The 14,320-nt window shown below is 40.0% G+C and overlaps 1 protein-coding gene across 9 annotated transcripts in view; it reads left to right on the top strand.

Annotated features, from left to right (window-relative positions):
• The window catches only part of PTPN5 (protein tyrosine phosphatase non-receptor type 5), an 89,454-nt gene extending 75,452 nt beyond the window's left edge, over positions 1–14,002 (top strand). For all 9 annotated transcript variants that reach the window (XM_072865723.1, XM_072865724.1, XM_072865722.1 and 6 more), the window contains 3 exons: positions 3,917–4,077; positions 7,925–8,038; positions 11,832–14,002. In XM_072865723.1, the coding sequence (XP_072721824.1) occupies positions 3,917–4,077; positions 7,925–8,038; positions 11,832–11,925 (369 nt within the window). In that variant the 3' untranslated portion in view covers positions 11,926–14,002. The remainder of the gene's footprint in view (positions 1–3,916; positions 4,078–7,924; positions 8,039–11,831) is intronic.
• Positions 14,003–14,320: the final 318 nt, after the last annotated feature.

The following is a 14,320-nucleotide window of genomic DNA, read 5'->3' as shown; positions in this document are numbered from 1 at the left end:
TAGCATTCTCCATGGTTACATTTCTAAACATTAGTATCTTTCCAACGAACTGCATATGTAGTTTTACATACCAGTGGATGGAGAGTTTAAACACAGCTTTAATTTTTTTTAAGTACTTAGATGCTACTTAGTCTAAAGTACCAGAGTCCTATTTTACAACTGTTTTCATTGTTAGGTTCTAGAATCTCAAGCTACGTGTTTTAATAAGAACAGTCTATTTACATAAACTTTATACGTCTTTCATCTACTAGATCTACCCCTGACCTCAGTATAACACCACAATTTCTTTCTCTTTTTATCTAACCAGTTTCAAGTCTCTTCAGCCATATGCTAATTAGGCAGAAAGCCAGCATATGAAATCCCATGTCTGGATTGCGAGCGTGGAAAGTCTGTCACTCATGCTTTTGGCAAAGGCAGCAAGGAGAAAATCACACTCCCTGACAAGTGGGAAGTAAAGAATATGTACAAGTATGTTGCAGACTTGCAGCGGTCTTAAATACAATTTATCCAAAACACTACAGTGCAGCAGCAAGAATAAAATACAGATTAATTCTGCTGGAATGCTGATATCTAACAGAACTGGTCACTTTTTAGTTACGGTGACAAAACAAAATTTCCTCAATAAAAAACTACACTGTCTGCTAGAAGAGTTTTTCATAATTGTTTTAAATTCTTAAATACAGTGTTGTAATATGAGTGAATATTGCCTTTTTTTTTTTTCAGCTTGACATTAACTTTAGAGATTTAGGTTGGAATGTTCTTCCCTGCCTGCCCCCCCAAACAAAAAAAACCACTCTCCCTTTATATTTCTGGAAGGAAATTTTATTCTCTCCCTGGGGAAGGATCATTCAAATTACTCTCAGGAAGGTAATAGCCAGTTCCATTTTCAGATGGGAATTGCAAGGGAGTGGCTTTTAATATTGATACTGCAGTAGCATATCCAAAAAACAATCTCACTTTAACAGGTGTTGCACAAAACAAAGAAACATTCCTGAAGAGCTTATATACAACAATTCAAGCGTAATAACCCACACTCCCATCTCACAGTACCTTTCAAGCTAATACTTACCCCTGCAGAATGTTTTCTTCCAACAGCAACCTCTCAGTGTTTTCCCAAATTCTCTTGTCCCTGCTCAGTTCTTCCTTAGGTGAAGCTCTCTGTTAGAGAAGGAGCTTCAGAATTTAGTGTCAGATATGAATATATCTTTTCTGTATATGTAACTGTGGATCTCACAGGGGAAAAAAAAAGAAAACAACAACCAGCAAACTGAAAGCCAGATTATTTGTCAGGGCTGGCATATCCAGTACGTTCAGGCACCTAGAGAAAGAAAAAAGAATAGCTAGGGTAGCAGAGTACAGCAAAGTCAGAAGGAAAGAAGTATAATACCACACATTTTTCCCAATCATAGCCAAGACAGACAAGTGCTTTTCTATCAGAAATGATACAGAAGCCTTTATTGGACATACATATCTCCAAGCATGTAGTTTCTTCCCTACTCAAATGACTTGATAATTTTGATTATTTTCTTTAAGCTCATCCCAGTTTATTTTTCAGTTAAACAATTTTTTTGTTTTCTGTACTAATGGGGCAGTGTCTCTTTCCTCCCACCCCCAAATGTTAGGAGGTGAACTGCTGAGTTCTAGAGCTGAAATAAAGATTCCATTTGTTTTAGGTTACCATTGCCTAGAGCTGTACATTGGTCATTTAATAGCAATAGTGGAGTATTGGCTCTGGACCATACGTATGTTAAATGACTTGGTAGTGAAAACTAGAGAAGCCATTAATTGAATCCTATTTTCCGTTAAATAGGAGTGGTCAGAAATATATGATACCACCACCAGCAATATATGATTACTGCATGTGTTAAGGGGTGGACTGTAATACTTTTCTCAGAATAGGGGACTGGATTTGGCAAGCTTTAGGAATTTAGGAAGTACTCAGGCAACAGGGTAAGGCTTGTTTTCCTTTCTCAAAGGACCTGCCAGTGTCTAGCCACTGATTCATGATCTCACCCTCACCTACAGCATACATGACGGTAGACTTCAAACCATCAATTAAATCTTGCTTCCTCCTAGGTGTTCCCAAGTCTTCTCAGTCTCAAGGAAGCACCAATAGAGAATATTTTGTAAAAGTCAAAGCAGAAGTGCACAGAACCACAGAGGTCAGGCTTCTCTAAGCAGAAGCATAAAACTGGTAACAGCATAGACAAAGCTAAAGACATCCGGAGTTCATCATTAGAACTTTGGCTCTTTTCTGTTTCCATCAAATGAGTGACTTTATGTAGTGATTCATGTTTTTCTTCAGATGACTTTTATCTTTTACTTTTCTCTCAGTGTTATTGACAACATTTTTATTATAATTTTTCACAACCCACTTAAGAATCCAGTGTTCATAACTTCTGTGGTTCACACATAGTCACACATTCAAAAGCAACTGTGTATGTTCATGTTTCAGAGCAGTGTTGAAATTTGATCAGATTTACTGCAGTGAGCTCAAGTACTATTCATGACAACTAGTTATGCTCTCTTAACCAGAATATCTTCTCGCTAGGGTAAATAACCTAAAGCCAGGCTCTGTGCTACAATAGTAAGACTCTCTTTTTCTAAACTGAGCTAAATGTACCCTTAAGGTTCCTATGGCTGTGCTTCAATGAGCACTTTAAACCCTGTATAAGCTGGAACAGCAACTAAAGGAAGTCCAGCCTCCCTTTGTCCATCTCTCTTGTTCCTACCCTTGTGCCACCTCCCATGTGTCCACACAAGTGTATATGTGACTGTGTGGTAAGCCAAAGGGGGAAACTGATCAATCCATCTGAAAATTTATCAAGCATGAGAAAGAAAAAAGATTTAACTAGATCACTTCCCCCATCTAGTTCACTGTGAAGCTATGCAAAAGCTTTGTCAACCGAAGAGAAGGATGGAAGTGGCACAACCACAGAGCACTTTTAACATGTAGCACCTGACAGTCATAGGGACTTAGGAGTATAGATGGCAGAAACTATTTCCAGATTTTTGTCCCTGGTTCTTTAGAAAGAGAGAATTTTTTTCTCTTTTTCCTCCCCTCTTAAACTCAGCTAGCCATGTGTTTAAGGGAAGGTTGTGGAAGCTAACACTTCTGTTCCTGGACCTTTTGAAGACATTTGCTTAGCCCTATGCCAGCTGGCTTATGTAATGGCTGAAAGGTTCCCTGAGCTCCATGTTACTATTTGGCACCTTTAGAAATCAGGCAGAAGGATGTCACTTTGAACACACAAAATCAGAAGCACTCAGTGCTACTTGGCACTCAGAAAAGGTAACAGCACATTTGCTATATTCATAGCCATGCTGAGACATAGAGAGAACTGTAATGTGTGTCTCACAAAGCCCTGGACTGCAGCTAGATAGAATTCCCACCTTCCATAGTGCCTCTGAATTTCTCACCATGTCTAAGAGAAGAGTAGAATTGACAGGAAACTGATATGAGTCTGTCTGTCAGAAGAGATAGAAAAATAAGCTCCCATATCTCTCCCTCATCTATCTATCTAGCTATCAGAGACAGAGATAGGGCTCCTGGCTCGCTGTCTGTCAAATACATTATGAAAGCAATTATGTCACAAGCACAGCTCTGGCTTCACTGAATGAATCTGTCAAGAGGGAACAGACTGCCTGGAGTGTTTTGCACACAGCTCTTGGCACTAAAAGAGCAGCATACTGGGGTGGGGGGGGATTAATTTTTTTTTTAAGGCAGTTTACTGAAGTGCAGACGTGATATTTGAAATCCAGATTTCTGTGTTGTGTGGCTTGCCATTCGGATCTCCTGTTCCATTTAGCATTGTCTTACTCATCTCATTCTTAAAGGGAAGGCCAGGTTTCAATATCAATTTACAACCAGAAGTTCTTTTAAAACTTTGTGGTATTTGTCTTAACTGGATTGCAGAAAGGAGAAGAAGTCAGAAACCTGAAACATTACTGGTACACGTCTTGGCCAGACCAGAAGACACCAGATCAAGCCCCTCCTCTGTTACAGCTAGTACTGGAAGTGGAAGAGGCAATGCAGAGTGCAGAAGAGAAGAATGCCCCGGTGATTGTTCACTGCAGGTAAATAAATGTTGTATCTGACTTCTGAGGGCTTCTTCGCATACAGTGGCATAATGCAGATAGTGTCATATTGGCCATCAGTCGGACATGGGGGAGATCTTGCCCAACTGCTTCTGAAACATGCTTGGAACTTCTAAAATTTAATGACAATAATTTTCTATTGCCAAGTGTTGCATTTAGATACAGACTGAGCTGAACACAGAAGCTGGTGGTGGCTCAGTTACAAGTAAGAACAGTCTCATTTTATTTGCGTTACCAGTAATATATGCCTTTAATGATCTTAAAAGGGCCAGGTTACCAAAGATTAACATACTGTGAGTGAAATTGAGTAGCAAGACACATGCAAGGAGAAAAATGAGAACATTGAACTTTAAGCCTCAAAACCCTCTGTTTTATAGATTCCTTCTTTGATTTTAAAAAATCCTCATTACGCCAAAGACAATAATTTAAGTGTAATACATAAAACAAATGAAACAGTGGCAAAGCTGATTGCAGCAAGTACTAATCAACAGACAGGAAATGTATGCAATTGACAGTAAAACTGAAATATCCGTGAAAAGCCCCTGGCAAAGACAAAAACTTCTTATATGGAAGAAGCAAAATCTTTACAGCGGTTTGAAGCCTGATGAGAAAATTATAATTATCAATCACATAGCAGAAAATATAGATGAAGATAGATACTTCTCTTCTGTCTTCAGAAAAGAAGTAGGATGATGTACTTATCAGTTGTAGACATGATGAAGTACATTCTTTTGCGCTGCTAACTAGGGAATGTGTTAAGCAACAACTACTAACCATTATTAAATCAGCTATACTGAATGGTTTTTAACCAAGAGTGTTTAAAAAAATTGGTCCACAGGCTCTAAACCATTAAAGTTTAGTATAGCTGAGTTCTAGTTCTTGAAAATTTGAGAAGTTCCAGAGGTCTAAAAGCAAGTCCTGTTTTGCCAGTGTTTAGAAAGGTTAAATGTGATTACTTGAAAACTGTAAGTCAGTGCTCAAAGCAGTTATTCCAGGTAAACAGTGGAAAGCCTGATAAGTGATGCAGTAGTCTTGCCGGGATAATCTTCCATAATTTCAATAAAATGTATTTTGCCAAATTGATCTTTGGGATTTTTGTAAGGAATTTTACCTAGTTTTGCAGAACATTTTCTAGGAAATGGCGGATGGTTGCTATCCAGAAGCCATAGTAAATGGGGTATTATACAATGGGAATGTTTTTTAAGAGACTCTTGGCATGAATGGTTGGTAGCCCAGTGTCATCAAAGATCCACCTATAAGCTAATATGGAGTAATCGCTAGTAAAATGTTCGTATGATGCCACATGTCCAGTTTTTCTGCCTGTGTTTTTGAAACAGATTTTGACAAATTGGGGAGAGTTCAGAGAAAAATAACAAATGGTTTGTAAGAAGGTCCCCTTTGCCCTTGGAAATCTGTGACTCTCTAAGAGCTCCTTGAAGTATTATGGTATTTGCTGCAGGTAAAGATTCTGGTCACCATGTCACTCTTGCTTTGCATACTTGTTTTGTCCTCTTGTATGGTGTCATCCCCATGACACAGTAATAATTTGGGGGGAAATGGGGTATTTTTATTTGAAATAACTACTAAGAGACATGGTGATAGGATTATGAAGTATTTTATGTGATAACTGTGGACCAGAGCCCTTTCAGATTATTTTCAGTTGCAGTCATTTTATCTGAAGAAGGAATTTAATACATTGCCTCTATTTGAGAGTGGTATACGCAGCAAGCCATTAGCCAAGGCCTGTGTTACGCTGAGTACTGTAGCTCCTTTGGCCTTTGTGGGAGATCCTCAGTAGAGCATAATCACTGTGGGTTGGGCCTTCAGTGATGTAAAATAATGCACCTTTAAGAAAAAATAGATACAAACCTAATAATGAAGCTATTAGAATCATAGAATAGTTTGGATTAGAAGGGACCTTTAAAGGTCATCTAGTCCAACCCTCCCCGCAATGAGCAGGGACATCTTCAACTAGATCAGGTTGCTCAGAGCCCCGTCCAGCCTGACCTTGAATGTTTCCAGGGATGGGGCACCTACAGCCTCTCTGGGCAACCTGTTCCAGTGTTTCACCACCTTTATCATAAAACATTTCTTCCTTATATCTAGTCTGCATCTACCCTCTTTTAGTTTAAAACCATTACCCCTTCTCCTATCACAAACCCCACTAAAAATTCTGTCCTCATCTTTCTTGTGAGCCCCCTTTAAGTAATGAAATGCTGCAATAAGGTCTCCCCAGAGCCTTTTCTTCTCCAGGCTGAACAACTCCAACTCTCTCAGCCTTTCCTCATAGGAGAGATGTTCCATCCCTCTGATCATTTTTGTGGCCCTATTCTTAAAAGCAGCTTCATGTTAAAGGCAGGCTAGCAGTCCTGTTAAGGTCCTTTGCATAATGCACCACTCTTGGGGAGTCTTCGAAGGATTATGACTTTGTCTCAGCCACTGAGAGACCTGCAGCTTGTCCTGGGGACAAGTGCTGTCTCAGTGCTGTTTGCTTTGTCTAAAAATGGGTGTTGTTTGCTCCCTTTGCGAAACACTCTGAGGCCTATGGATGTGAAACAGTAGACAAGAGCTGTGTACTGTGGCCTATTTGATTATGGCATAAATTGGAAGACGAAGGGCCGCCTTTTTTTTAACCGTTGATTTACATCCATATGCAGCAAAGAGTCCTGAAACCTTGAAATACTTGAAGTATTGATGAACAAACTAGATATGGTAAAGAAAACAGAAGTCAGGGCATGAGGCACAAAGAGTTTCAGGGACAAAAATTTTAAGTCAGGTAGGTACCTCCATCACAATTATTTGAAGACTGAGATGAGTTCTTAGTGAGTAAAATCATCCCCCAAACTTCCATTGAATTGCCTTGATCATTCTGTAATAGAAGTTAAAACAATTCCAATGTAGCTGTTTCCCTAATAGCATAAATGCCCAGTGAAAAACCTGTCTATACAGTCAAAGAAACAATATTAGGACTTTGCAAGCAGCAGCTAACTGCAAACTCCATTGTTGCTTGTACATTTGTTGCCAGTGTTTTTGTATTATGACTTTAGAGCAATTTAAATGGAAGCAGGTTTTTTTGCAGTTGTGTCAAGTAATTATTCCTGAGGATGCTCACTTAACTATTTAATGCGTAAGAAGGGCTGTCAGCTTTTGCTGCTAGCTTTTTATTAGCTGATAAGAAGAATTCACAGCTTTGATACCACTGTGCCTTTGAGAATAAAATTAATTCTGGTCATTAAGCAAGGACTGAATCAGATACAAAGGTGTTCAGGAAAGACAAATAAATTTCTTTAATAGTGAATTTGTTGTATCCTGCACTAATTCAGAGAATTACTAGATTGCAGATCTGATCAGCAAATGGCATCACACTTACCATATTGCTGTTAGCTCTAATTATTTAAGCAAGGGGTTTGTTGTTTTCTTTACTGTACCTGTGAATGAAAATAGCTTTCAAAGAAGCTATTAGGATTAAGAATCTCAAAGCAAAGGTTGCCTTCAAAGCAAGTCTAAGAAATACTATTTAACTGCTTATTTTCAATGGTTCAATGACATACTGGATCAAACGGTACCCAACAGTCCATTTTTAGCACTGTATGTGCAATGTCCATCCTTTTGCTGCAAGTGGCTCACACTTAATTGTGTTATCCCATTGAAGTTAATATCTTTTCCTAGTTACGGCTTTGTATTTGCAAGCACCCACCTGGTAAAGGTTGGAGGGAGGAAAGGGATAATGGGGTTTGATTGCTGGTTTAATGGCACTCATTTAACGAGAAAGTTCCAAAGCCATTCTAACACATCCACTGCCTCTCTCTGCTTTTCCTTCCCTTAGTGCAGGCATCGGGAGGACTGGCTGCTTTATTGCAACTAGTGTCTGTTGTAAACAGCTGAAGAGCGAGGGCATAGTTGACATATTGCGAACAGCCTGCCAGTTACGGTTAGACAGGTAAGAAAGCCTGTTTCCTTTCCAGAAAAAAAAAAAAGAAAAATGGTAATCTTTCCCTTTACTTAAGGAGAAACAAATGGGAACAGCAGAGGAACAAAGGCAAATGGAGGCCAAGAGAGAACGTTCCTGGAAGAAAGTTGTCCTGTTCTGAGCAGTTCTGACTTGTAATCTTTGCCTATTTTATGAGCAGTAAACCATAATGAACAGCCCTGGAACTGAGCTAGATTCACAACTGGCATCAAAATCTGCACAGCTCAGTGCAGCAAGGAATGACCTTTCACTAGCTCAGGAGTTGGCCCCATGTTCTTACAGAAGCAAAGGCTCAAAGGTCTGCTGTACTTAAGTTCAGAGCCACAGATCAGCATTTTGCTCCCAGGAGAAGAAAAGAAAACTGGCCTTGCACAGTTGGAGCTGTGAGCACTGTTGGAAGGGCATAGCTGCTTGGGACTTTGTGAGGAGAGGGAGAGTATGCAGAGTCTGGAGTGTTTGCAGACATATGAAAGGAGCTGTGAAAATCTTCAGAAAGTCAATGGTTTCCAGTTAAGCATTTCTTAACACACCACCTTGAGTTTGATTATGAAGTAAACAGACTTGAATTTTGCACCAGAGATGTTATTTTTCCTCTCCCACTGGTTTCAAGTGCCATCAAAACATGTCTCAGTGCTCTCTCTAATGATAATGATAAATGTAGTCGAGGGAAGAGATGTCACGAAAAACATACCAAAGATTTTTTCTGAGGAAAAAAAAGAACCTCAACCCCACGCTGAACTTTTTTTCAGAGGAGAAATTATGCTCAGTGGGAGGCAGAAAATGAAATGCTTGCTGCCCTGCTGAGGTTCTGATAGACAGGGATCTGCAGGGGCTTGGAGGTTTGGCTATTTCAATGGATTTCAAGCCAGAGAAGGAAAGGCTTCTTGAGAAAAAGAAAACCAGAATATGAGTAGTGAGTGCTGATTATCCATGGCCCAGTGAAACATCTGGCTGGATCTGAAATATCTTGTCTCTGTGACTAATGTTACACAGGAAAATAGCCATACAAATGAAGGTTGAAGACACCTGCTTACAAATGTGCTTGATACAGAAGGCCAATTAAAAATACTAGCTTTGCAGGAAGAGGGGAACTGGCAGTCATTTGCAGAGGCTGGAGAAGGGAGATCACACTTAAAGGATGCCGTGGAGGAAAAGGAAGCCTGCAGGGACCTTTGTAGCTGCCAGGTACCTCTCAGGGGTGAGATGGGATAGGAAAAGGCCATTTAAATGTCATGGGAGAAAATACTCAAGATGGAAAGCAGTCAAATCATCATCCTTGCTACAGAAAAGCATGATTTCTTCAAGGAGTGAAAAATGGGGCTCATAGTCTCTTGGAAGTCATGCTGCCATCCACTGTTATTGTCACTAAACCCCCGCAAAAGCTCTGTGTGACTTCAAAAGCAGTGTGAGAGGATGAGACAGTGTCCAAGCAGCTATAAGACGGAAGACCCTCTCTGTCTCCTCCTCCTGTCTGGTGGTTACTGGCTAGAGAAAATAGGGTGGATGGGAAGGAGTTACCAGGGACTTAGGGAAGGAGGGTTGGATGCAGGCCAGAGCAGACACGTAAAAGAATGCACCTCACTGCTTCACAGCAGTAGAGGGGTTGACATTAGCCCTGAGAACTGCCTTTGAGGTTGCTGTGGGGGCAAAGGGGACAAATGTTTCTTTCCCTTCATTCCCTTACAGATCCCTTGGAAAAATCCTGTGCACTGGACTTTGCACCAGTGGCCAACAGTCGCTCCTAAAATAACCTAGTATGACTAAGGAGAGGAAGTGATCATTCCTGCATCCTTCCCACAGTGCTGAGAGACATTTGCTGTCCTTTCCCACAATGCAACTCAGATTTGAAAGGTTTCTGTGGCAAATAGGGGTGAAAATATAATTTCTCTATTCTGTGCCAAAGCCTGGACAGCAAGCACATGTCATGGTGTGCATGTGTGTGGGAAAGGGAGGAAGCCACCACATAGCAGGGAACCAGATAAAAAGGAAAATAATTTCCTGCAGTCTGAAACTTGATGGCCACCCTAGTGCTTCTGTTGCTACAACTTCAGGGTGCAACCTCACTGTTAATGGAATTTCATGGGGAGTAATTGCCAGATATGAGTAACGTTCTTTGTGTGTCATGAACTGACATAAATATATTTCAATGCTGTGTGCAGCACAGAAGGACTCAGAAACAGATCAACTGTGAGCCTGTATTAAGCAGAGCAGATGGGGAGGAGAATGCTCAGCTAGGAAATAGTTTATTTAGAAACACAGTGTGTGTTTCCCACCTTTGCTTATTGATGAGAGGTTGAACCATGGGTCCGTGCCCTTCCCTGCTCATTGTTAAGTGTTGTTTCAAACAGCTGCTTAACAAAATAACTGCAAGAGGCTGAAGGAGGAGGTTTTCTTGCCCACTCATCTACCCCTTACTGGTATGGTTACTGGTATGGTTACTGTGTGACCCACAATTGTTAAGCTGGACCCCATAGAGGAGGGCAGTCCCCAAGGAGGGCGCTAGCAGTCTGCTATCTATTTGGCTCAGAGGAAGCAACTTTTCATTAATTTCCTCTGGTGGAGGTTTCTGAGGGAATGCACCACATATGCTCTTCCTCAGACTGAGACAGTCTGGTTGGTGCTGGCCACCCACGGGTTCCCATGCTCCTCAGCTCCGCTTGTTGTTTCAGCCTCCTTTTGGCACTGTGTTCCTGGGATCTGTGCACCAGCACCAGTGCTGGCACAATTCTGCATACACTTTCTGTGAATTTGAGCCACAGGGTTTAATTATTTTCATAATTGATTATCAAGAGATCATATCACTGTTGTTGAGGTACTCTTAGCAGAATTTTAAGTGTTAGTAAAATCTGCATTAAATGGACAACTTTATCCTTGTTCTTTTTGTTTATTTCTGTCTCCCGCTGTAGTAGTCCTATTGATTAATATGCTACTTGCAGAAATACACAGGCTAATGATACATGGAAAACCAAACTATTTCTGCTCCTGCATGCATTTCCTTTCAGGTTTGCAGTTTTAAAGAGAACAGCAAAAGCTGAAATAAAAGCTGAACCAAAACAGATTTCTGTGCTGGGAGTCTTTTACTGATCAAGGTGTGCATGGCAGCCAATTCAGTTACAGATATGAGTTGTCTTTTCTTAAAGTTCCATTGTCTGTTCCAAAATCCTGCTGGCCATCCCCTAGTTCCCTGGTGAACTTGCCAAAAGCACAGCGTGGGATGGCATGGAGGAAAGAACCCTCATTCCAGAATGGGAAAGTTGTGTGCTGCATCAGTTGTCTGGGCTGGCCTGGCCTGGCCCTCTGTAGTCCTGAATTCAGTTCCTAGTGCAGCTGTGAAGTTTTGGATAAGTTACTTGCCCTCTTTATTCCCCCTGCTCCCATCTATCCGTCTAGAGCTTTGGGGTGGGGGTTGCTTTTCCTGGTGTTTAAAATGGTGCTTAGAGTATAGGTGCTACAGTAATATGAATGTAAATGATTATGGTATTGCCTTACTGGATGAGGGCCTCTGCCAAGAAAAATGAAGGTAAAGCCCATTCCTGTTCTGACTACCTTCTGTTCCTTGGTTAGCAGAGACTTTCAAAATGGAGCTTGAGGTCAGACTGCAAGCTGGTTGCAATCAATGGGCACTTTTCACTCATTTCAGGAAGCTTTGGAATAGACCTTTTGTGTGTAACACCAGCTTCATGTTAGCTATGCCATTTCCTCATATGTTACTTGCATGTAATAAGGCTGCTGTTTCCCTCCCCTTTTTTTCTTTCCTTTTCAGGGGAGGAATGATCCAGACTTGTGAACAGTATCAATTTGTCCATCATGTCATGAGCTTGTACGGAAAACAGCTTTCTAGAGCAGCAGAAGAATAAGTGTTCATGATATTCCTAAAGGCTAAAACCAAGAGAACTTTTGACTGTATTCAGATATATTTCAGATCTGATAAGAGACACATGGTAACCTGGCTGTCTTAGCTGGAAAGAAAGATATACTATTTTACTTTGATATTGCTTTTATGCTCTTGTTTGCATTGACATTTAAGAGCTGAGGTACGCCTTGTCTTAAACATATGTGACAGGACATAATCTTCACCAAAAAAGGCTTATTTACACTGTAAATAAGAATAGTAGCTTCATTTGTTACAAAAGCAAGAAAAAAATTCAGAAAAAATTCCACTGTCTTCAGTTTGCTATTTTTAAAAAAATCATTGCTAATATATCCAAATAGATTGTGAAACTCTTTGAATTGTCATGCTGAAATGTGCCGTATGTTGACTAAGCTTGAAAGTAACTTTTTGCCTCTTTCTGATTGTTTTTACATATAAAATTACCGAATACTGTGTATATCGTAAACCTTCTGAGCCTCTGCATTGAAAGATTCAAGTAGATTCACATTGAAATGATGTTTCACACATCATGTTTGCTTGTTTATTTTTTCTAAAGCAGTCCACCACCAGTGTTATCAGAACTAAGGGGAAAAAATATTTCAGTGATGTGAGTCAAATTCTTACCTCCAATTCTTACCAGCAAGGTACCCCAGTATCATGACAGCTGGGTGGATCTGAGGTGAATAGTAGAAGTTAATTGGAACATAAATTCTTTACGCTTTACCTTTTCTTTGTCAATATTTTGGCATCTCAGTCTGCAACCAGATTTGATTTTTGCAAATAGTTTCTCTTTTTACATAGTCAGACCACAATCCAAATACAATTTCCCCTGAAATTTGAGGTTTGAAATCAGGTGAGGAATTTTGTGAGTTGAATTAATCTTTATTTAAAATGTAATAATAAAATCACATGTATTCTATGAATTTAAAATTGTTTCAAAGCTTTGAGGGTGACCAGCATCCAGTGCTCATTAAAATTAACGCAAATCCTATAGGCAGCTTTAAAAAAAATCAGTCTGAACGTGTTGGCTGCTTTTTGATAAATTTGCCCTCAAACCAAATTTAGGCAATCATTATCCCATTCTAATCACTAGTCCGAGCAGCAGTGTTTCCTTTTCAGTAATACAAACTGCTGCCCATGCTTTTCTTTTTAGACCTCAGTCAGGCTGTGAAGACTGTAGTTTGTATTTAATGCTTAGAGGTAAACACATGTTTAAGTACTTCACTGAGCAGAGAAAAATGGAGGTACGCAGGACCCTTAACATGAAAGATAAGTGTTTTGTGAATAGAAGCTATAATGATCTACTAAAAATATTTTTGCTTCTCTTTATTTGTAACAATAACCAAAACCCACCGCTTTTATTAGTGCAGGAGATTCTGAGAATGTACTGCACTTCCTAATCAGGAGAAGGTAAAGCAGCTCTCAGAACAATAAGGGCTGATCCTGCTCCCACTGAGCTTTTGCTATTGATGTCAGTAGGAGCAGGGTGTAGGGCCTGAAATGTTATGCCTACAACTTCATCACTGTGGGGAAAGTTTCCCAGTATTTCAGTACACATCCTTTGTGTTTATTCTGTATCCATGAACCTGTAAAAATCCTGTCAGCAGGGTTTGCATGAATGTGTGGCAAAATGTGTTATCTTTAAACCACTTGATTTTATTGCTGTATTTAAAATATTTCCTTCAGTGAGAAGCTAGCAGGAAGAACTGGCATTCTTTTTAAAAATACTGGTGGTAGTCATTAAATAGAGCAATAAACTTAAGCTTTTGAGCATAACATGACTGTTAGTTTTATGTAAACCTTGCTAGCTCTATTCGTCCCATTGCTACCAATTCTTTCAAAGGGGTAACACTATTCCATCTAAGCACTCCTTAGAAATAACAAAAGCACCACTGATGTTCTGAATAACATTGTAAGTGGAACTCCCTATAAATGATGTTTTCAGCTGTTCAGTGCCCTTCAGTGTCAAAACTGACTCCGTGAATAAAATTACTTGTTCTGTCATCAGCTTCCTGTGCATCTGCTAAAGAATATTTGTTGATGATTGACAGGAGTGTGCATATAGGAGCAAAGTTCAATGTATAAGTTGCCTCCTGTACAAGGAGACTTTGTAGAGGAGAATTGCTTTATGGCAAACAAGGTATAAAGGGCTCTAAGATACTGACTTTGAGGTCCTTGCACAGAACCTCAGCAGGTATTAGTTGGCAGTGCGTCACTGACTTGAGTAGGAGTGAACGATTTATACTGATGAAGGAAAACTAGCCTGCTGTCCACTCCCATTCTACATATGTGGAATGTCCTGAGAGAGTAGTAACTGATAAAATCAGGCTGCTTTGCATCAATTCACTAGTACAAAGCAAATGTCAGCCTAGTTGCACAGT

Source organism: Ciconia boyciana, chromosome 6, assembly GCF_034638445.1.
Source record: "Ciconia boyciana chromosome 6, ASM3463844v1, whole genome shotgun sequence".
In the NCBI taxonomy this organism is placed as follows: domain Eukaryota; kingdom Metazoa; phylum Chordata; class Aves; order Ciconiiformes; family Ciconiidae; genus Ciconia; species Ciconia boyciana.
This window is presented reverse-complemented; position numbering and strand designations above follow the sequence as displayed.